At 35.2% G+C, this 21,911-nt stretch overlaps 1 protein-coding gene across 3 annotated transcripts in view; it reads left to right on the top strand.

The window, feature by feature from the left end:
- LOC110831290 (uncharacterized) overlaps positions 1–21,911 on the top strand; it is a 68,793-nt gene that overhangs the window by 43,758 nt on the left and 3,124 nt on the right. The window contains exons 19-26 of one of the 3 annotated variants that reach the window (XM_022067127.2): positions 1,399–1,655; positions 2,365–2,437; positions 7,784–7,995; positions 9,720–9,928; positions 11,607–11,742; positions 14,107–14,393; positions 14,946–14,998; positions 18,085–18,155. In XM_022067127.2, the coding sequence (XP_021922819.2) occupies positions 1,399–1,655; positions 2,365–2,437; positions 7,784–7,995; positions 9,720–9,928; positions 11,607–11,742; positions 14,107–14,393; positions 14,946–14,998; positions 18,085–18,155 (1,298 nt within the window). Of the gene's footprint in view, positions 1–1,398; positions 1,656–2,364; positions 2,438–7,783; positions 7,996–9,702; positions 9,929–11,606; positions 11,743–14,096; positions 14,394–14,945; positions 14,999–18,084; positions 18,156–21,911 lie in introns of those variants that run through there. The other 2 variants (XM_087351394.1, XM_087351395.1) reach the window with 2 other exon arrangements.

Raw genomic sequence — 21,911 nt, 5'->3', positions numbered from 1 at the left:
ATAAGCACATTTTACAGACAGGACACTCCTATGAAACAATAGTTGAAATTATGTATTTTATAAAAATGGTGAAAGACATTCTTAAAAATACCAGGTATGCTACACCCACAAACAAACCATACACTTAAATAATGCTCATACAGATAATCTTGATCTGATAAGTAACAGTCTGTACCAGTAATAAACAAGCATATTACATCCCTCCTCCAACTACCAACTATACTATTAAAAGCCCCTGTAACGTTCTAAAAATGCAATAAATCCCATAACCTCTTGTTAAACAAAACACAGAAAATAATACACATATACAGAAACAATACATATATATAATAATACAAAGTGTAATGTATTTTTATATAGTCATCTTCAGTCAACATTCAGACAATAAGAGTTCTATCAAGATATTCACAACAAACTCAGTAATTACAAGAATACTGAACATCAGAACAATTAAAATAATAGCAAGTCATTATCAATATGGGTATGATTAAAGTTCACCAGGTGTCTTCAGGGTCTTATGGAATCATAGTGTTTGATGAATTTTGACAAGTGTGACTGGTTAGGGAGACTCAGGACTAGGCATAATCTACATTCTTAATACATGATTAAATAGCATGATGATGAGTGATTGGTAACTGCACATAATGGCTTTCTCTCAGAATTGTGCATTCCACCCTCTCTGAATGAAAGCCAGTCTGCAACACATCTGCAATCAATTCTGAACAGAGGAAGATATAAAAGCTGCTTTCTAGGCCTTCTTCATCCCTTTTATGTTTGCAAGTAACTGATATCACCTAATGGCTGGTGAAATAGCAAGGAGCCCTAACCCCTTCTCCCCAACAATTGTAATAAATGTGGCAAGCGACCAATAAAAGTGAAATCTAAAGGTTTCTTTTCTGACAGCATAGCAATAGAAATATTGGTTTAACTAATAAAGCAGGTGGTTTGATTGCAGTCATGATTTATTTTCCCTGTCTAAACAAAAGTCATTTTACAAATTCACACTTCAAAAAATTGTTGATGTACAAATTTTCAGTGTATAAAATTAAATTATGACAGAACAGCATAGCTGAATGATTAAACTCTCACTTCATATTCAGCAGGACCCAGGGTAAAATTTTCCTCAAGGCAAACACTGAGATAGAACCTAAAATTAGGTCATGACTACTTCCTTCTACATCCTTTCCAATTCATTTTTGATAAATCGTCAAACAAAATATAGTTTAACACAGTGACAGCATCATTTTATACATCACAAATAAAACAAAATAAACATTAAATTATGCTTCTGTTTCTTCCATCTCAGAGTTGGTGTATTGGCAATGGTGATATTATTTTCCTTTCACTCTGGTAACACAATTGCCTGAAATGTACAAATTGCTTTCTTTTTTTTTATAGTGCCTGGGCCTGTCATTTCTCCAGTTGCCTTTTCATTTGGAAGTAGTTGGATATTTTTACGTTGGGAAGCGCCATTCCCTCCTTGTGGAGAGTTAGAGAAATATAAGGTGGAATACAAGCTTCAGTCTGCTCACAGCCATGATTTCAAGGAAGCTGTGCATAATAACTTTGAAAAGTGTGATTACTGGAAAGGAAAGATTTGCTTCAAACTTAATTCCAGTGATGGAATTATTGAAAATAAGGATTACAGTATCAAGGTAAGTGATAATGCAGTTGTTTCATCACACAGAACTGAAAATATCTGCTAGATCGTGTTTAACGGATTGGATTGGCTCTGCAGTTTGTACATCTATAATAATCTCTTAGCAGGAAATCTTTATGTGTTTCATCTGCAGTTTTTTCCTTTGATTCCTTTAGTGACCACACGAAGAAAGTTTGCTACAAGTCAGTGGATTTTCAACTGCAGAATATCAGTCATTCATTTCTTTAGATTTAGGTGATCTTTACTAGAAGAAGACCTTATGCCTTTGTTCTGTTAGTGTCTTCTGTTGTCTTTTAGCCATAGTAATGTTGTCATCTGTCAGCGGTTGTTTAGCGTGTGTGATATGCCTTTTAATAACTTTAGAATGGCTAATCAGATTTTCATGAAATGTAGTGTGATAGTTATGTCGTTATTGGCTAGTTGAAACTCTTATTTCTTAATTTTCTACAATCACTAATACTGATGTGATTGATGCTCAAATTTGTGGGATGGAAGGATGGTCTTCTACCATTTTCCATTATACTTTTATACCGTTTTATCCTATGCCAAAGTACGTACTTATGCTTCTGCTAAAAATGTACTTTCATATGCAAGTGCATCCCGTCAGGAAATATAGCGACTTAAATTAAATATTTGTTTGGCCTTTTACATTGCTATTCTTTATTATTCTATGAAACTGACAAAAGGAAAATATTTTGTTTCAGATTACAGCTAAAAACAAGGAACCAAATTTGTTTGGGGAAGCAGTGACTCTTACTGTCAGAACACAGGAAAAAGGTAAGGACTGTACAAAATTGATGTGTTTCATTTGCTTCATATTTTTAGCCTCATGCATTGCACACTAGAACAACTAATAGGTTCAATTGAATAAAAATTTTCTTGGATATTATCCATCATCTAGTAAATATAAAACGTAAAAAACGACGTTTCGGAGATGGGACTCTATCTCCGTCTTCAGGTTCCTACACAGTTGGGCCCACTAGATAGAGCTAATCCCTATCTCCGGACAAAGTAAAAGAGTGAAAGTCCCGGAATAAAAAGACATCACCACACCATCCATCCGTGGGACGTAAAAGAATAGATATTAGAAATCAAAATTCATTAAACACGATAAAGCCAAAAAAACAAAAAATTCACAAAAGGTGGGAATAAATACACATGAATATTAATTCGAAACTCGATGCACAACTTGGACTTCTTTAGAGATGACAGGTATCCAAATAGGAGATAAATCCAAACTAGCTGGCTGATAGGATTGGCAAGTAGTGCCATGTGTGCCGCCTCCTTGTATTTTCTGTAGACGGTATTGGGTTCTGTTAATAACACTCTGGCTCCATCCCAACAGACATGATGATCTTCGTTCGCATGTTGGGCCAATCTGGATTTCTCCAGCAGGCCCTGTCACACTCTCCGTGGTTTATTGAGTTCCATGAGACCCAGAACAGTCGAGAGACAGACTAGGCAGTGTGTATATGGAATCCCGTGTGATTGTGGTAGATGGTATATCGGCGAAACCAGCAGACCTCTGGAGGTACGCATAAAGGAACACAAATATAATTTCAGACAGGGCCTGCTGGAGAAATCCAGATTGGCCCAACATGCGAACGAAGATCATCATGTCTGTTGGGATGGAGCCAGAGTGTTATTAACAGAACCCAATACCGTCTACAGAAAATACAAGGAGGCGGCACACATGGCACTACTTGCCAATCCTATCAGCCAGCCTAGTTTGGATTCATCTCCTATTTGGATACCTGTCATCTCTGAAGAAGTCCAAGTTGGGCATCGATTTTTGAATTAATATTCATGTGTATTTATTCCCACCTTTTGTGAGTTTTTGTTTTTTTGGCTTTATCGTGTTTAATGAATTTTGATTTCTAATATCTATTCTTTTACGTCCCACGGATGGATGGTGTGGTGATGTCTTTTTATTCCGGGACTTTCACCTTTTTACTTTGTCCGGAGATAGGTATTAGCTCTATCTAGTGGGCCCAACTGTGTAGGAATCTGAAGACGGAGATAGAGTCCCATCTCCGAAACGTCTTTTTTTACGTTTTATATTTACTAGAGGATGGATAATATCCAAGAATTTTTTTATTCAATTGACTCTTCACCATCGTCAAGAAGTTTTAGATTTGATAAACTAATAGGTTGGTTAATATTGTGTACTTCATCATTCTGTGAGGTATCAAAATAAAAAAAAGCTGTATACTGACAACCTTTAATCACTTACTGGTTATTATTGCAACAGATTAAAAAATTGAAACCACATGTGTTTCAGCCCAAGAGGCCATTATCAGTCGACAGTACATGTACATTAGTTCAACAAGTATATGCACCATGGTAGTATTGTTTTAAAAGTTAAATTTAAGATGTATCAGTTTAAATAAAGTAAAGTTCCCAAATTGTCAAAAATCATGCAAATATATATATAACACGTGCTAGCTACTTTATGTTTGTGTGTTAGCATGTGTGTCACTGCTGAGAAATGTACTTGGGCTTAGGATCACAGTAAATTTGTGGGTTAAAAAATCCCACATAGATGCTCTTGTTCAGGAAAAGTAACTTGTCATCTGCTGGACTATGTCCATTTTCAACGTATTTATGTCATAGCATGTGGCTGGCTGCAGGGCGAAGCTTGCTTGTTATGACATAGAGCATCATGGTAAGGTTAGGTTCTTTGTTGATGCATTCCACCATTTGGTAGGTAACAACGTTGTATTGTGTTCTGTTCCAGCCAATGGAAGTGTTTGCAGTCATAACTTCATGTGGTGTAGTCTCTCTTTGGAATTTTATGTTGCTGTGTTATGCTACTCTTAGGTTTGATTTCACACCTCAGTAATGATATAATTACTTCTCAACTTGTGGTCTCAGATTTTACAGATGTTACCTATTCTGGGTGTTTTCTTGTGTAAATGGTAAGAATCCATTGTACAGTGACTGATGAAGCATGCAATATGAATTCTTGCCTGATAAACATCCAAATTGTAGGTCAAGGATCATTCAGAATGGAAAAACTACAAACACAAGATAGTGTCAGAATATTACTTTTCCCTGGCAGTTTGGTTGTTGATATATAGCGTTGTTTAAGTTGCAATTAGTCTCATTTTTTGTGAATGGCCCACTGACAGTCTTTATTAAATTGTTCAAAGTACATATCAAAATTAATTTAAATATTTAGAAAAATGCTTCAAAATTTTAAAACTACAAGAAGAGCAGTTAACCAATAAATTGGTCTTTTTTTAATCTTGTGATGTTTCATAGCCACCAAAGTATCTTATAAAACATGAATATCTTATAGCCATCAGAAATGTTAGTAGGTTAAAACATTTAAACATACATAATTTTCTGCTAGTGGTACTATTCTATCTAAAATGGTGATCATGAAGCAAAGTTATGTGATGTAATGCGCACTTTATCTTAAAGTTACAGTGGGCCAACTAGGGATACCAGTGCCATGTCTTAAAAGACACAGTGGGCCTTTAATGGTTTATCATGTGGATTTTTTTTACAGATAATTGCTTACACAGTAGGTTGAAGGTGTACAACAGGCTGCTTGATAGCTGAATAGCGTTGAATACGTAGGTTTCAGAAACATGATTAATATGATATTCTGTATGAAAATTAATAGTTGGAGTTGATCCTGCTTTTGAATGCTGCAACCATGTGGAAGTTGAAATGTTGCTGACATTTTGGAGAACCACACTGCCTCTATCAGTGCTCTTTCCTATTGGCCTGGACTTGGCTTCATCTCTCCCATCCTCATCCCTGTCTCTTTCCATATCTCATGACCTGATTTATCTCCATTCCTAATATAAATCAGCTGTTTCTTGACATTCCCCTCTTCAGCCCTGATCACGCAAGCAATGTAGTTCTCTGATGTGTTGACAAGTTAGCTTATACATGGTTCCAGCATCCAAAAATAATGAATCACCATGAAAGTTTAAATATCTACATTATGGTTGAATTTGAATGTAAATTAAATAATAATGTAGTGGTGATGCTACAGACCAGATGAAGGAAAAAATCAATAAATTATTTTAAAATAATACTAATATCAAGAGGCATGGTAATGGAATTTCAATTAATAAATATTGTTATTGTTGTTCTCTTAAGTAATAAATCAAAATTGCATTCATGTAGAGCAGAATAAATTTGGTGAAAGCTTGCTGTTATACAGCTTGGAATCTGTAGTCTTCCCATTGGCTATATAAGAAAATAATGTGTTGAGTAATAGCCATGACATCTCATCAGTGCTGCATGGTCTCTTCCCCTTTTCCTGTAAACCCCAATTAAGAATTACAAGTAGTGAGCTTCAAAGCAATGTTCACACACAAGTCTAGGATTTCATGCCCTGCCCTTTCACCTTTTGAAAGGATACAGTAACCCTCTTATGAAATTTCAAAAAGTGAGTAGACTGAACTAGCAACATGGTGTAATTTATAAAAACAGTGCTGGTTTTAAAGAAAGGTGAATAAGTGATGGCTAGGAGACTTGAAGTATTGTTGAGCTTGTGGCAAATGAGACTGAGTCTTACATGTTGAATCTGAGGACCCTAGCAATGGACACCTTACTAGTGGATGAACAGTGAACAGTCATAAAGACATTTATAAAGTGAAGCTTTTGTAGTAACTGAAGTTGATGAAAGACTCCCAGCAGTGAGCGCATGACAAATGATTGGACTGTTTACCAAGCAGCACTGAGGATGAAAGCAGAGATTGTTCTCGAAATGTTGGCAGAAGATGTGGTTTATTCACCATTCAGCCACCTGACATGGGTTGTAACCTGGGAGTCCTTCATCAATCACACAGACAGTTAAGAAACAGAGAATATTTATCTTGTGGCAGCACAGCATTGCACATAGTTTAGTGTTCAACACCCATGAATTCACTGTGTGAACAGAACTATAACTAATAGAGGATAGTTATGTCTGGTAATAATGTTTCAGTGGTTGCTGATGCAGGAATCAAAGATTATTGATTGTAATCATATTTGTAATTGCAACTGCATTAATGTTAATAACCCATCTTTGTTACAAACTCACCATGTACTGACCAATTATGACACAGTAAAGATTAAAATATACAGAAGTGTAATTTTATCTATTGCTCTGTGTAAGTGAAAAGGAATAACAAAGATTGGGGGTGTTTACAACAGGGTATTTAGTTGAATATTTGGATCGGAGATGGATGGTGTAACAGCAGGGTGGAGAAAATTACATACTTTTCACCAAATAATATTGGGACAGACAAGTGAAGAGAATGGGATGAGTCTAACATGTAACATACATGGGGGAGATGAAACATAGACAAAGAATTTTAGTTGGAAACCCAGAATGGAAGGGCCCATTCAAAGGAACTAGGCATGGATGTGAGAATAATGTTAAAACCGGTGTTGTGGAAGTAGAGGTTGGTGGTGGGGTTTGAATTAGATTGGCTCAGAACAGGGACTGGTAGTGGGCTCTTGTGAACATCGTATGTGTTCAATCAGCAGGTTCCATAGGAGATAGTGATTTTGTTTCTTCACTGAACATACTATTAAATTCTTAAAAAGAATTCTGCTCCAAGGAATTAATTATGTAGTTGATTTGTTATCAGATGCTATAAATCACTAATGAGTTGTTCTAATTTGTAATAACATAAGAAGAAGGACCTAGAGAAGCACTAAAAGAAAATAACAGAAATGAAACCAGTTAACAAAGAACTTTATTAACTTTCATTAAAATGCTTACAGTGATTATGTGAATGTGGTATATTTGACAAATGTGGAATTTGTTACGTTAGGAAATTGTTTTAGAAAACTTTCTGTGTAAATATTATAAATTCAAAAACATACTTGAATAAGGTACTTGAGTATACTTTTCATTTTATACTTGTTGATACAGAAATGTATAAAATAAATAATATTATTTTTCATAGAATAATAACATATTATGTCTTATGAAATCTTTGGATAGTGTTTTGATATTCAAAATTAGTAAACATAGAAAAGAAATATCTTATTGTTCACATTTGTTGACAGATTGCCTTTGTGCAATGTAATTTTTGAATGTATTATGTATGTGCACATGACAATCTACAACACATGAAGTAATGGATCTGTATGGTCTCACTTTGTTCACAGCTCCAGAACGTCCAGAAAACTTGCGGGTTATAAAACAAACTCCTCATGCCATACAATTAGCATGGCAACATCCCAGCATTACTAATGGCCTTCTAAGGAAATTTTTCATAAGCGTAAAATTACTTTCATCACAGCTACGAAGACAGAACGGAAGCAGGGAACTTCCTGAAAAGGAGTTTACAGTAAATCATCCTATGAATTATTCATATGAAGTAAGTTAATCTTGAAATTTACACTTCCTGCAAAGATTCATCAGTATTTTGTGCTCCTTCATATGCTTGTTTCTTTCAACACAAGAATTTTTCTTCTACCACATAATGTTATTTCCCTGACAACTTTTTATTTTGGACATAGTCTTGCTGCTGCATCTTTATTGGAGTAGACTGTAATTGTTAAATTATTTAATACAACTTTTATTTATAGGCCCTTTAGATTTCTGTACGTTGACTTGAAGAAACATTTATTGTTAGCTTATCCCTATAGTAATATACACAATAAAATACCATTAATGTGCCACAATTTGTCCACCACCAATATTAGATTTAAGCAGGGGTTGCAGTGAATTTAAAATATTGTTTTTGTAGAACATCTTCAACAGAATGCTGATTGATGGTTTACCCCATAAAATGGAGAAATATTTGGCAGTATTTTCTTAGCTAGTACCAGGATGTTTTTTCTTTGAATGCACACATTTCTTTTCTTTTTTGTCAACACTTAAAACTGCCCTTTTACACTCGTCAGTCAAACACAACAGCTTGTGAATTAAACTGCACCGTTCCTGTGTAGTATTTAACTTCCTTACTCTGATAATCTTTGTAACTCATTTCAAACTAATGTGTGTTTTCTTGCTGTGTATTACATATTCAGGGTGTGTGAAAAACTTTCATTCTGAAAGAGTTCTATGAAAGGAAGCAGTAAATTTTTTAACTGTTCTTCCAGGATCTTGGATAACTGAACTCTATATATCTTTTTCTGGGAAAAGTTTCCAATTTGTATTCATAAACTCTCCCAGTAGCAGGCTCATTTACTATAATTGCTTGGGTTTGGAATGCCATTATTTACATTGCTGACACAAAGTTACAATGCCACACACTCCTTAAGTCACTGTAAGTGCTTTGTTATCTGAGTGGGTTTTATTTGTTAATGCAAAACTACTGGTGTATGACATTTGTGCAGCTGAATGTTTCAGGGAGTTGTTTATATAGCTGATATAAGCAAAACAGCATGACACTAGATTGGACTTGATTATAATGTATAATGATAAATTATATTATCACAAATTTTGGCAGATTTTGGCTAGTTAGGGTGGAATTATACAGGGGCAATCCTTTTGAAATTATGTAGGGAATATTCTCTGTAGACTTTCATGGATGCAGAGTGAGGGTGGCAGTTGATAGGCAGTAACTGTTGGAAATGGCAGGACACACCACAATACATGACCTTAACATCAATAAATTCAGACCAGAAGGAGCAATGAAACTAACCAAAATGTACTTGTGTGTAGGATGAAAATGGTCAAACAATGAAGTCACATCTTAGATGAGATTGTAAATGGGTAGATGCCTAGCTGACCTTGAACTGCAAACATTTGTTGATTTTTGTGCATCCTCATGCACTTAATCAGCTAGCAGCCACATAAAGTACAGTAAACTACAAAGCAGGATTTCAATAGACGCTCTGTATTAAAGATGTCTTTAATTCATGGCCATAATCAAGACCTCCTAGGCCACATTGAGCCCCTGGGTCTTATAAGAAGGTTAACCTCTTTAACTAGTATACCTGGGCCTTTTAAACTCTCTGGTTAGGGTCTCCCTAGATGTAGGTTCTGCCATGTAAACTGGTTTTTATAAGCCCCTGATTCTATTTTGACTCTTTCCGGTTTTAAGCTTCCTCTTGGAACTTCCAGATAACGTCCACAGATTATTTACCATTACAGGTGAAAGATCTGCAGCCATCATCAGAATATGAGGTGTCTGTTCGTGGGATGACTGTCGAACCTGGTGAACCTGCTGTTATAAAGTCTGTGAAAACATCGTTGGTTTTACCTGACATTGGTTCACAACTTAAACTGGTGGAAGATTATACAGCTAATACCACACTTCAGGTTATTATTCCACCTGCTGATCCGTTTCTTACTAAAGAGAGGTGAGAAATTTAATTGAAAGGGATGTGTAAACACTGAATTATACAGACAGAAATGAACTCCAATTTTGTCTTAAATATGGAAGTGCTGTGTGTACCTGAAAATAATGATAAAATACTAAAGCTAGTATTCTTGCAGTGCCATTGAACTGAATTATCCTGTGCAAATAGTCCTGTATCTTTGACTACTGTAAAACTATTTTATAAATAGCACTAACATTTTGAATAATATGGGTGCTGTAATCATCAGACCATAAACATAATGGCAGGTATTTGGGATTTAAAATTTAAATTGATTATTGCTGGTGTTGAGTTAGGACAAGGAATCTCATAGATTCTGAAGAAACAACACCAAGATCATTTAGTGAGTTCTTCTGTCATGTCATGTTCCTCTACTGGTCTGTGATTCTTCTTATGCCTGTCAGGATCTGACGATGAAAGGGAGAATGCATCAGAATAGGTCCAATGGAAAATGAGGTTTAAAAAAGCCAGGAAAGTTAAATTTCTGAACAAAGAATGATGTGTATTCTTAGCCAGTAAACAATTACATGTGAATGAATATAATATTGATCATAGTGACTGAATTTATGAAATAATAACATATAAAACACTGTCATAGATTTGCAACACACTAAACCCTTCACTCCCTTTTAAACTGGTCAAGTACAACATACATCACATTATTCTGCTATGGTACACCACAAAACACACAGCTCAGGTAAGGTGATATGCCACAGACATATATATATACACACACACACATACATACACATACACAATGCAATACTCACAAATATAAAAAGAAATTGTTTACAGATACAAAATACACCTGAAATCATGAAGCAGTTCCAGGCATTTCCATACATATTAACCACTTTAAGTAAAAACAATAATTTATCCCAATTTTTATCATTATTTGAGACAAGAAGAAGAGAAGGAATAAGGGATACAGTTCCAGTGCGATGACTACAAACATCCATTAATGAACATTTGGTGTGAAAATGTGACTATGAATAATTACATTAAAAATCAACATTACACTACAGGATGCTACGCTATAAGCTTTAATAAGAGAGTCTTGCAATTGATTTTACACATTCTTCCACTGAATTTGAAGGTCCTGTCTGTTTCTCAATGTAGACTGAAGTGGATTCTTTCCTTACTGTGTCAGTCATATTCAGTATGCAATTAATTCTGTTGTCTTGGTTGTTAAGGTAAACAATGCCCATGTCAATTAACAACCCCTATTTCTAACCTGCACTGTTGAGATCTAATAATCTCTGGGTTAGAAAAACACCAAGAAAACATCAATTCAAAGATTCGAAGTTTAATAAAATTCTTTCATAATAATTAAACCAACTGTCCCACATATCAGTCTGCTTACATTGCACTCACTCTGCAAGTTTTTCAAACTGTATTTTTCATTTATTACTACACATAAGTGGTTAAAACTAGTAATGTGTGACAGCCAAATTTAGAAAACAAGAGGGATACACATATTACATTTGACACTTTCTGAGTAAAATTGATGTAGAAGAAGGAGATTTATAATTTTTTTACAAAGTGTATGAAATTCTTCAGATTTCCTTGCTAATTTTTGTGGGTTGTCTGAATATGTGACTTTATTCTAAAAGAAGTTAATTTTGCTGCTTATTCACTGTGTTTTCTTTGTCTTTTATAGCTCCTACTTTGTGGTTGTATCATCTGATAAGGAAGAAGTACCTGCTTCTGTAAAAAAGATAGAAATGATGGAATTAATTCTGAAGACAGCAAATGTTATAAATGGTGGGCATTCATGGATTGCTGCAGAAATAAAGGTTAGGTATAACAAACATCTACTCCAAAATTCAACAAAAACCTCCACACTTAACGTACCATACATAGTAATAAATATTTCATCTCGTGTGGAGGCTATACAAGTACAAAAAATAATGTTAAGATTACGTTTTTAAGTATTCATTATGATTAATTAGTGTGTTGACAGTTTCAAAAAACCAGTGTTGTTGAGTGAGTTATAAACAAATTAATCAGTTATTTAATCAGTTTATGATGCCCTCCATGTCTTTAATCCCCTAACCACCATTCAAGTGCCAGCATTAGACCAACAATTTTCACTCCCAACTGGCACTGCAGTAGTTGGTTTTATTACCTCAGCACAAACCAGTATCACTCTGAGCAACCATTAGTGACCCTTTGTGTCCAAAATAATATTTCGTTTGTCTTGTTTTCTTCTTTGTAAAAACAGGATTTTGAATGATTTGAGATTTGAGGTTTTCACAGTGGTGAGTATGAAGAATTCTGTCTTCTGGGTTGTTGCGCTGTGTAGACTACACAGCACAACAACCCAGATGACAGAATTCTGATTTTTAATTATTTTTCCTTCTCCATTATTTTACTAATTGGACAGGTTGAATAGTTCCAATCTGGATCAGTAAATCTTAAAATTGGCTTGTAAATAATTTAAATTTCTCTTCTGGTTTTATAGCTCTAACAGTTTCTCGATATATTTTTGAGTCATGCAGAACCATTTCATTCGTTGCAAGTTTCAAAATGCTTTTTGTTATATGATTATATATTGAATAACTCAAATTTCTCAATTGTCTGAGCTATTTGGCATACCATTTCTGGTACAGTTTTTTCCCATAGATCAACAAAACCTCCAAATAAATTACTTATGTACTAATTTCTGTTGTTTTCAACTCACAATAGCTGTATCTTTGCTCAACCATGCAGTTTCACGTGGAAGTGTGTCTGTTTGACAAATTGTGAGTCACTGTATGTAGCGGTAATAACTATTTGCCTGCCAGCTTATGTTCATTCCCTCTACAACAGACCCAGAGGGTGCACCATGAGTAGATACTGATGCATGACTAGAGGAATGGTGACCTGAGCATGGGCGATAATGTATTTCTTATTCAAAGACATTGGCTCTTCACAGGTCTCCCACATTCTATATGTTATTGTTAGTGGTATCTTGTAATGACAAATGTTCTTGAAACCACACATAGTGCAGGATCTTGCTCTTCTTGTATCTTCTATCTGCAACAACATGGTATGAGGCAAATGTGCTATATAGTAAATCCTAACCACACATTCGATCTCGTGTAAGGGAATATCAGGATGGAAGGAAGGTAATTTGTAAACTCTCTAATGGATTTTATTCAACAAAAGTGTGAGGGTATCATAGAGGAATACAAAAATGTGACTGTGAACTGACTAACAAGTGAGTATGAAATTTTGCCAGAGGAAACACCAAAAGCAATTATGCCTTAGACAGTTTAAATCAGGATATTATGTGAAAAATCTACAAAACGCTTTATTTGGAAAATAATATCTTAAGATTCGAAAGAGTTGGAAGTTGTTGCATGATAATAAAGGTATCGGGTCTTTTCTCAGGTATATAATTTGCTAGTCAGAACCATGTTATTTGAAGTCCACTATCGATTCATATATTTTCAAGCTGAAAGGAGAAGACCACATTGTCTGAACAGTGCAGTGCTTGGATGAATGGAACTAAAGGAAAGCTCCTGTTCCTGGCAAATGGGTTCAGATTTCAGTAAGGTGGAATAAATAAATTAAAATGTTCCATGGAAAGCCACTGAAATAGTGTTATGTACCTTGGACATCTGTCCTCATTTCACATGTTTTCTCTGTAATTAATAATTGTTGTGCAAGTGAACTTCTCACTTAGTTGTGAGAAATTCTATGATGTGGTCATCACGAACCAGAATTCTCTTGAGAATGTCAGTTGCTCAGAGAAATATCTCTGTATTTTAATAATGAATGTTCCGTACCAATATTGAGAAGGTGAATGTGTGATGCTTCTGACACAAAGCATGTGTGTCTTGCTATCATGTTCACCCTACAGAAGATTAGCTGTCTCACAGCAGAGAAGTGAGCCATATTCAACCTATAGGACATTGTGCATTTATTCACTTGAAATTCACTCTCTGGGAGCATGAAGAAAGTCAAACATAATTCATTTAGTCATATGAGTGACATCCCTAGAATTATTGTATTATAACACAGTATACATGAGCTAAGCTATTTTCAAAATTTTCTATTTCAGCTTCAGTGTGAAAAAGAAAAGGCAGTTCAGAGTTGATGATATATCATTGTCGATCTGTGTGTTTTTGGTGAAAATTACAGATCTTTGTTGAAATTTTTATAGCATGTTTCAGCCTGAAGATGAAGAAATGATTTTCAAAGTTGGTGATAATACAACAATAATATCTGGCACTTCTGATAATGTCTACTGGAACCGACCCCTAGAACCTGGCATATTATATGATGTGACTCTGGTGGCACTCAATTGGCAGGATGGTGAATATGAGTCCAGTTTTGCAAGCCTGAAACTTCCTGTTCAGACTCTGTCTGAAAACGAAGGTGGCATGGGTGCTGAGTGGGCTGCATTGCTGCTGTTACTGATAATACCAGTAGCTGCAGTAGCTGTGTACTTTGTTATAAGGTCAGTTTTATATTAAACTCATGTCTTAAGATCCCCACAGAATAGCATCCAATACCCTATTAGTGGAAAGAATTTATATCTGCATTATGTCTTCTCCTTCACATAAATGCACAAAATAGTACTTTTTTTATACTTCCTGGCTTCTCTGAATTTATGCCAATGCTCAGTCTAGCCTTGGCTTGTTTTGACACCAGGAATACAAGATTGTTTTTTCAATGCCATTAACATCTCCAGAGCAGTATTTAAACTAAAGTCTTGGCAATATAAATGTAAGGATTTGTTCCATATGAAGATGAAAATGTCTTAAATAAATTACATTTGTTTTGAATAACAAATTTATCATAAATCCTGTGCTGAAGTGGGCTACGATACAATGTTAGGATTTTAATGCTCACAAGCCAATGAATCTTTCTTCTGATCATGACTGTTGTTACTCTAATTAATACTAATATTTTGTGATTTTCATTTGTACATTGTACCTGAAATTTTTGTTTCTTACAGGAGGTGATAGGAAACTGAACAATCTTTTTGAGTTTCTTTATATGTTTACAGAAAGCCAAAGCAGACTGAGCCTATTGAATTGATATATGAAGATGCTGTTGCTGGTAAGTGTAGTACTACATTGTATAAATCAATGTAAGAAATATCAGTTGACTTTCTTCATGTTAAAATAGGAGTCTATGGTGAAGGAATGTAAAATCTATCAATCAGCTTAATGTAATTCAAATATTTAATTCCATAATCAAAATGTCCACCACTGCTTTCAGTATAAATTAACATCTTTGGTTTATATCATCCCACTTTCAAAGGTGGTCGTCACTAAGTTTCTTTCTCTTAATATGGCAGAGATACTTCAGGTTTCCTAAATATTTGAGAATTCTGCTCAGTGGAATTAGTTAAATATTTGGTTAGTAATTTGCGAAACGTATTGTGACATGGCATAGTAAGTGTCAAAGGCTCGAGCTGGAGCGGAGGGGCCGCCTGACACCCTTTCCCTATCTAGTGGAAGCGAACTGTAGGTGTGGCCGCTACGGTATTCCCCTCCTGGAGGGGGGTAGAAACTACTAGAAGGGGGACCTTCCCAGAAAGCGAACCATCAAGATTTCCTGGTCTTGAACCTTCGGTGACTGGGCCTTCGAATATGAAGGATCGCAAGAGTGCTCAATTGCGAGGGGTTAGTTAGTGGATAGTGGAGTTGACGGCGAAATAGTGAAAGAGTCGTGTGTGGGGTCTGTAGTGGAAAAGTGCGGATTATATAAAGAGAGTGTGGAGCCATCGAGCGGTCTGGTGTGGCACTGAGCGAGAAGAAGAGGATCGGCTGCATGTGAGGAGCACTGGGTTCGCGGACCATGGCGGTTGAGGAGCCAGCGTGTGTCCAGTGGGTTGCTATAGGCTGAAGGCTGCGTGTTGAGAGCACCGGGTTTGCAGACCGTGGCGGCTGAGGAGCCTGAGTGTGTTCAATGGGGTGCTGCGGGACGACGAGTATGAGGAGCGCCCAGTTCAGGGACCAGATAGGCTCAAAGGACATTGCATGTGAGGAGTGTGTTTGTGTGTGTCAAGCATAGAGACAGAGACGCAGAAACTGCTGTAGTAGAGAGTTTCATGTAAGTGTAGATTCTTTAAACTGGTTTAGTATAGTTTATAAATCGGGGTTGACAAATAAAGAGCGTCCCAACACGTCACAGTATATCCCATCTTCTTCAGTTGTGTTTTTATGTATTACTGAATAACTGCATGTGACTTGAGATGGTCTTCCTTTCAAGCACACACAACCACATATACAAGTGTGCACAAGAATATGTACATAAAGCCTCTCACACTCACACATATGAACTTACACTTACATACACATACATATACAGACCATATACGTTATATCAACTCTACAGTACTCCATTACAATATTTTCACAGATGCTGTATAGACAAACCAGCAACTGGCTCTTAGTCACTAAATTCAAAACATACATTGTGGTAGTTCTGTATTTCCACACTAGGCATTTGAAACAAGGCTAGGATGAGAGGCTACACAATATAAAAAATACTGAAAACACATCGATTGTTCAACCCATAGAACTTCAAAATGGACAAATAAATTTTCATGCAATTTTTTGTAAGGACATTATGAATTGGAAGACACTCTAAATTGTACATCTTAATTTTCCACATATGGTAATAGAAACATGAAGGATCTTCAAACATTTGAGATGGAATGATGATCATCTTTATTGAATTTATTACTCATCATGTTTCCATCTATCACTTCATGCATGAACCGATTGTAATGTTGTACTTTGTCAGTATCTGCAATTCATGCTGCCAACCACCACTAGCTGTCAGATATCACACCCACTATAAGTGGTGCCAGGGTACACTCTTGGATCATTGATACAGGTGACTTCATTACATGCTACCCACAGTTTTATTTCAGTATCAATATCCAGTCCATGGTCAAATTTTAAAGAATATTACCTGCATCAAAATTCTTTTGGCACTACTGTTTCTTAAAACTGAGCTCCAAATTCATCCAGTTTTTGTTCTGTTAGTATTTCATGATTACAGTTTGTTATTCTCTCAAGTAGTGTCCTAGCGATTATTATACATTCCCAATTTTCAGGAACACAGACCAAATGCATGAAAAATGTAAATTGTGCTCTCCAAAGTTCATCTTTCTACTCTTGTTAAGTCTTATGATACTAAAAAAATAATATTGGGGATTATCTGGTGGTTGTGCCAGGGCATGATCTTTCTGCTGTGAACAAATACTACATTATATTCCACCTTTACCTATTAGTAATAGTGAGATTGCATTGGTTTTGTAGAGCTAAGCTGACACATGTACATACAGGAGATGCTGAAAATAGCTCCTGTTGACTCAGATATATTTTCCACACCTTCTAACTGATTCCGGCTCACACGCTGTTGTTATCTAAATATATGAGGCACCTGAATAAGAGTGATTTTTCTGAGCTTTCCCATTCATGGATCATTTTATAGCCTCTACTTTTTACATACCTCCACTGGCTTAAGATGCCAATTAAAGAAAGTAAGTCTGACTGCTGAATCACATGGTTATAGTGTGAGTGACGTTATTGTTTGGAAGGACATAGTATCAGTAATTTTGTAGTAGTTCACATGGCCCCCTTTAATACCATAGTGTTGTATGTGAAATGTTTAAGGGACAATCAGTTGTTGAAGCTTGGCTTCACTTTCATCCAACTTCTGTTTTATTAATACATGTCAGTATAATTTTTTTATCATGTCATTTAACAAAACAGATGTTCTTACTGTTATGAATAATATTTGCATTGGGAAACAGAACTCAGGAAAAAAAATTCTTAATTTACTCTGACTTTTTGTATTGGAGTGAAATACCACTATAAGATTAATGACATCAAATAGTCTTGTGTGAATTTATCTCTCTCTTACTCAAATAGAATCTTGAACAACACTGAGTTAAACTTGAATAAAACTGGGCAATACGAAAGTAAACGACTTCCTCTTGTCACTGCTGATAACTTGCAGCAATTTCAGAAAACCGATTAAATGACCACAAACAGTGGCGAAGCTGCCATATATCCCCACTGTGTAATACAGAAAATTTTTCCTAGCGTAAAATTCAGATCTGAATGACAAGCACAATCTTTCATTAATGTAAAAAATATTAATTTTGTTGATCTTATGGTTCACAGAAAGACAAGAACAAGAAGCTGATAGAAGTCCAAACGTTCGTGGAGCAGATGACCCAGTATATGAAATAGTGGTATGAAAAAAATCATGAAATAGATTGCTATTTTCAAAAAGAAGGCATGTGGGTGAAAGGTTCTCAGGTAACTACCAGAATGAATCCCCAGTGAATACCTCTTAGTAATTTAATCATTGAGACAGTCAAACTCCATTCATGCAGTGGACGCTGACTTCCAGGAAACTCTACCATCAGTGACGTTATTCACAAATGTCAAATATTGGCTGATGAAACAAACTGCCTACCGTAGCTACTTACACTTCATGTAAGAGACAATTCACAAATTGAAGATACAGAGGCAATAACAGAGCAACAAACTGTAATTTGTATGCTATTCAAACAATTTCTAACTTACTTTTGTTCCCATATATATTGTATTATTTATTTATATTATTAAAATACAAATAGAGAAATCTGAATTGTATTTCTGGGTGGCATCCTTCAAAATGGACACAGTATGGATCTGTGAATGTTGCCAGTACAGAGTACTGCTATGACCACATTAAAATATAACCTTCAAGTTTTATAACATAGAAATATCACAAATAGGAAGTAGCATTCTTGCTATCGCCACATAATTCAGTGTTGTGCATGAGTTTACTCCATAGTACAAGATACGTCTGATACCACTGTCTTTGGAGATTGATAAATAGTAATTCTGCCCATTAATTTATAACATTATATAAAAATGTATTCAAAGGAAAGTTATATACATTTCCACATGAAATGTCACAAGTAGAAGACAAATTTAATTCCTTTTTTCTAAACATCTAGTGACAAAAACTGGTTTTCATAGCCCAGTAAGTCTTTTAAGAAATAGCAGTTATATCACTAGCTGGCCAAATGTAGACATCTGACACAGGATGCACTGCATCATGTAACTTGGCTTTGTGACTGTCATATTGGGTTCTAATCCACTAAAAATTGTAAGTGTGGTTAAAAAGGTTGACCATATTACCTTCATAAATTTCCTTGTCAAGGTGACCCCTTTAATTTTTTTAAGCTAATTTTTATGCGGCCTCACACATAAACCAGCAGCTAAGATTCTTAAGCAGAAATTACTTACTTAAGTTTGGCTAGACTCCGTATGCTTTAAATAAGCAATGAGCTCAAGGCTGTAAAGTGCATCAAAAACTTTGATCCGATTTGGCATATTTGAACTATATATTAGACAATGACAAATGGTCCTGAAATATTTTGATATATTTCTTTAAATTAATTGTAGATTGATTATAACATGATTTGTACAGTGCAGTTACAACACACATTTGTGTTCTTATTTGGGGATTCTGTGCAATTAAATTAAATTAAATTCATTTATTTGAGTGCTTGGCAACAGCCAAAAAGGCCAATAACAGCCAAGCACTAACAATACAAAAAAATAATAAAAGTAAACATAGCAATACAAAAAACAAGTAATGAACTAAATATATAAATGTACAATATAATAATGATAATAAATCAATTCATTAATTTATTGCAAAATAATGAACAGTAAATGAGCTAAATAATATGCCTAAAAGTGAAACATTAAAATGATAAACAAACAAACAAATGAACTAATTATATAAATGTACAATATTCAATTCCATTCATTTATTTACGTGTTTGCCAAATTAAATACTTCAATTCTATAATTAAATTCTTTATTTAATGTACTCACCAACAGCTGCTATAGCCAATTACAGGGCAACACAAACAAACAAACAAAATACAAAGACAACACAGAAAAAGGAAGAAAAAAAGACATTAAAAACTTAATAGATAACATAAAAAGCAAATTTAAAGTACAAAAGTTACAAATAAGGTCCACTCTAGGTATTGTCCCTTATGGAATAAGTGTCATCAAAAGAAACATTGATTATACCAAAAATGTCCAAGAATGTACAAACATAATTAGCAGCAATGACACACCTGGCTGAAGGACTGTGTCTAAGCGCACCGCACACGCAAAACGTAGAAAATTCTCTTATTTGCCTTGACGGCACACGAATACCAACAGTATCCATAACGGAATTGCAATTTATTTTGCCCTTAAAAACATTAATAAGAAATAAAGCATCGAGATGTCGCCGCCTGGAATAAAGTGTTCTAAAATTTAACGTAGTTAAAATCAACTCATATTTACCTGAGGTATTAAACTGAAAAAACCGGTAATTGCACAAACTGGCAAATTTCCTTTGAATATTTTCTAATTTATTAGAATCAGTCTGTGTAAGATTATTCCAAGCGACAGAGGCATACTCAAGCTTCGGCCTAACTAAAGCATTATACAAAAAACAAGACTGTCTAAAGAGGAAAAATTATATGTAATAAATCGAATAAGCCCTAATGTCCTAAGTGCCTGAGAATAAACAAAATTTACATGAGAGTGAAAGTAAAGTTTACTGTCTAATAATACACCAAGATCTTTTATACAGTCAGTACGGGAAATTAAAATACCACTTACAAAGTAATTAAAGTAAATACTGTTGGTTTTCCGTGTGAACGATATAATTTTTGTTTTCTCAACATTAAGTTCCATAGAATTATCTTCACACCACTGATGTACAGAATCAATATCGGCTTGAAGAGATTTGCAGTCATCCACCGAATGTATGTCCCGATATAGTTTCAAGTCATCAGCAAATAAGAGAAATTTCGAGAACTTAATTTTGTCACAAATGTCATTGATAAAGATATTAAATAATAGAGGTCCCAAGGTAGAGCCTTGCGGGACTCCAGATAGCACCGAGTAAGGAGAGGAAGACTGCCCTAAAATACGAATAAAGGCCGATCTGGATGATAAATAACTTTAGACCCACTTGACGTACTGAGAGGATAGTCCAAAATGATTAAGCTTTCCTAAAAGAGAGAAATGAGGGACTGAATCAAAGGCCTGTCTGAGATACAGAGTCAATCTGCCCCTGTGAGCAAACAGAAGGCTGAACATCAGTGAGGTAGGAGACTAAATTAGTTACCGTAGATTTAGATTTGGAAAAACCATGCTGACTAGGGTGTAACTTAAATTTGAAATAAAATGAAAGATGATCATGTACAATACTTTCCAAAATTTTGGAGAAATTATTTAAAATCGAAATGGGCCGATAGTTAGAAACTAAGGCACTGTTGCCTTTCTTAAAAATCGGCACTACAGCGGCTTGCTTCCAAGAAGCGGGAAAATCCCCTCTGAGTAGACTGAGGTTAAATATGTGGCATAAGAGTGGAGTAAATATCTCGGAACAGCCTTTAATAATGAAATTTGGAATCCCATCAGGTCCGGCACAAGTCGTCGAGCGAAGACGACAAATCGCCCGTTTGACATCTGCATCGGAGATGGATGGAATATTAATAAAATCAGGGCAATTATAACCAGAATTATTCTGAGTGTTAACACAAGAAGAAGGTTTAAAAACACAAGAAAAATGGTCAGCAAAGGCTTCGGCAATTAATTGAGGCTCCGTAATAATTCTGTTTCCAACTACAATTTGGGTCACCGACTGATCATTCTTTTTGAATTTAGAGATATATTTCCAGAAGTGCTTAGGTTGAGATCTTAAATTTGCATCGATACGTCTCAACCAAACCAATCTATCAGCCTTAATAGTTATTTTAACTAGTCTACGATAGTAGGAGAAAATACTATAATCATGATCAGATTTAATTTTCTTAAATTTCTTAAAATACTGATTTTTCTTCTTGATATAATATATAAGAGAACTGGAAAACCAGTGAGGATAGGCGGAATTCCTTGGCTTAACAAGAGGGACAGCAAGGTTAATAGCCTCAGACACA

Source organism: Zootermopsis nevadensis, unplaced genomic scaffold (genome assembly GCF_977971745.1).
Source record: "Zootermopsis nevadensis isolate Lab colony 2312 unplaced genomic scaffold, Znev_1.0 Znev_ptg000019l, whole genome shotgun sequence".
Classification (NCBI taxonomy): domain Eukaryota; kingdom Metazoa; phylum Arthropoda; class Insecta; order Blattodea; family Termopsidae; genus Zootermopsis; species Zootermopsis nevadensis.
The sequence above is the reverse complement of the archived record's forward strand: the minus strand, read 5'-3'. Positions and strand labels throughout refer to the sequence as shown.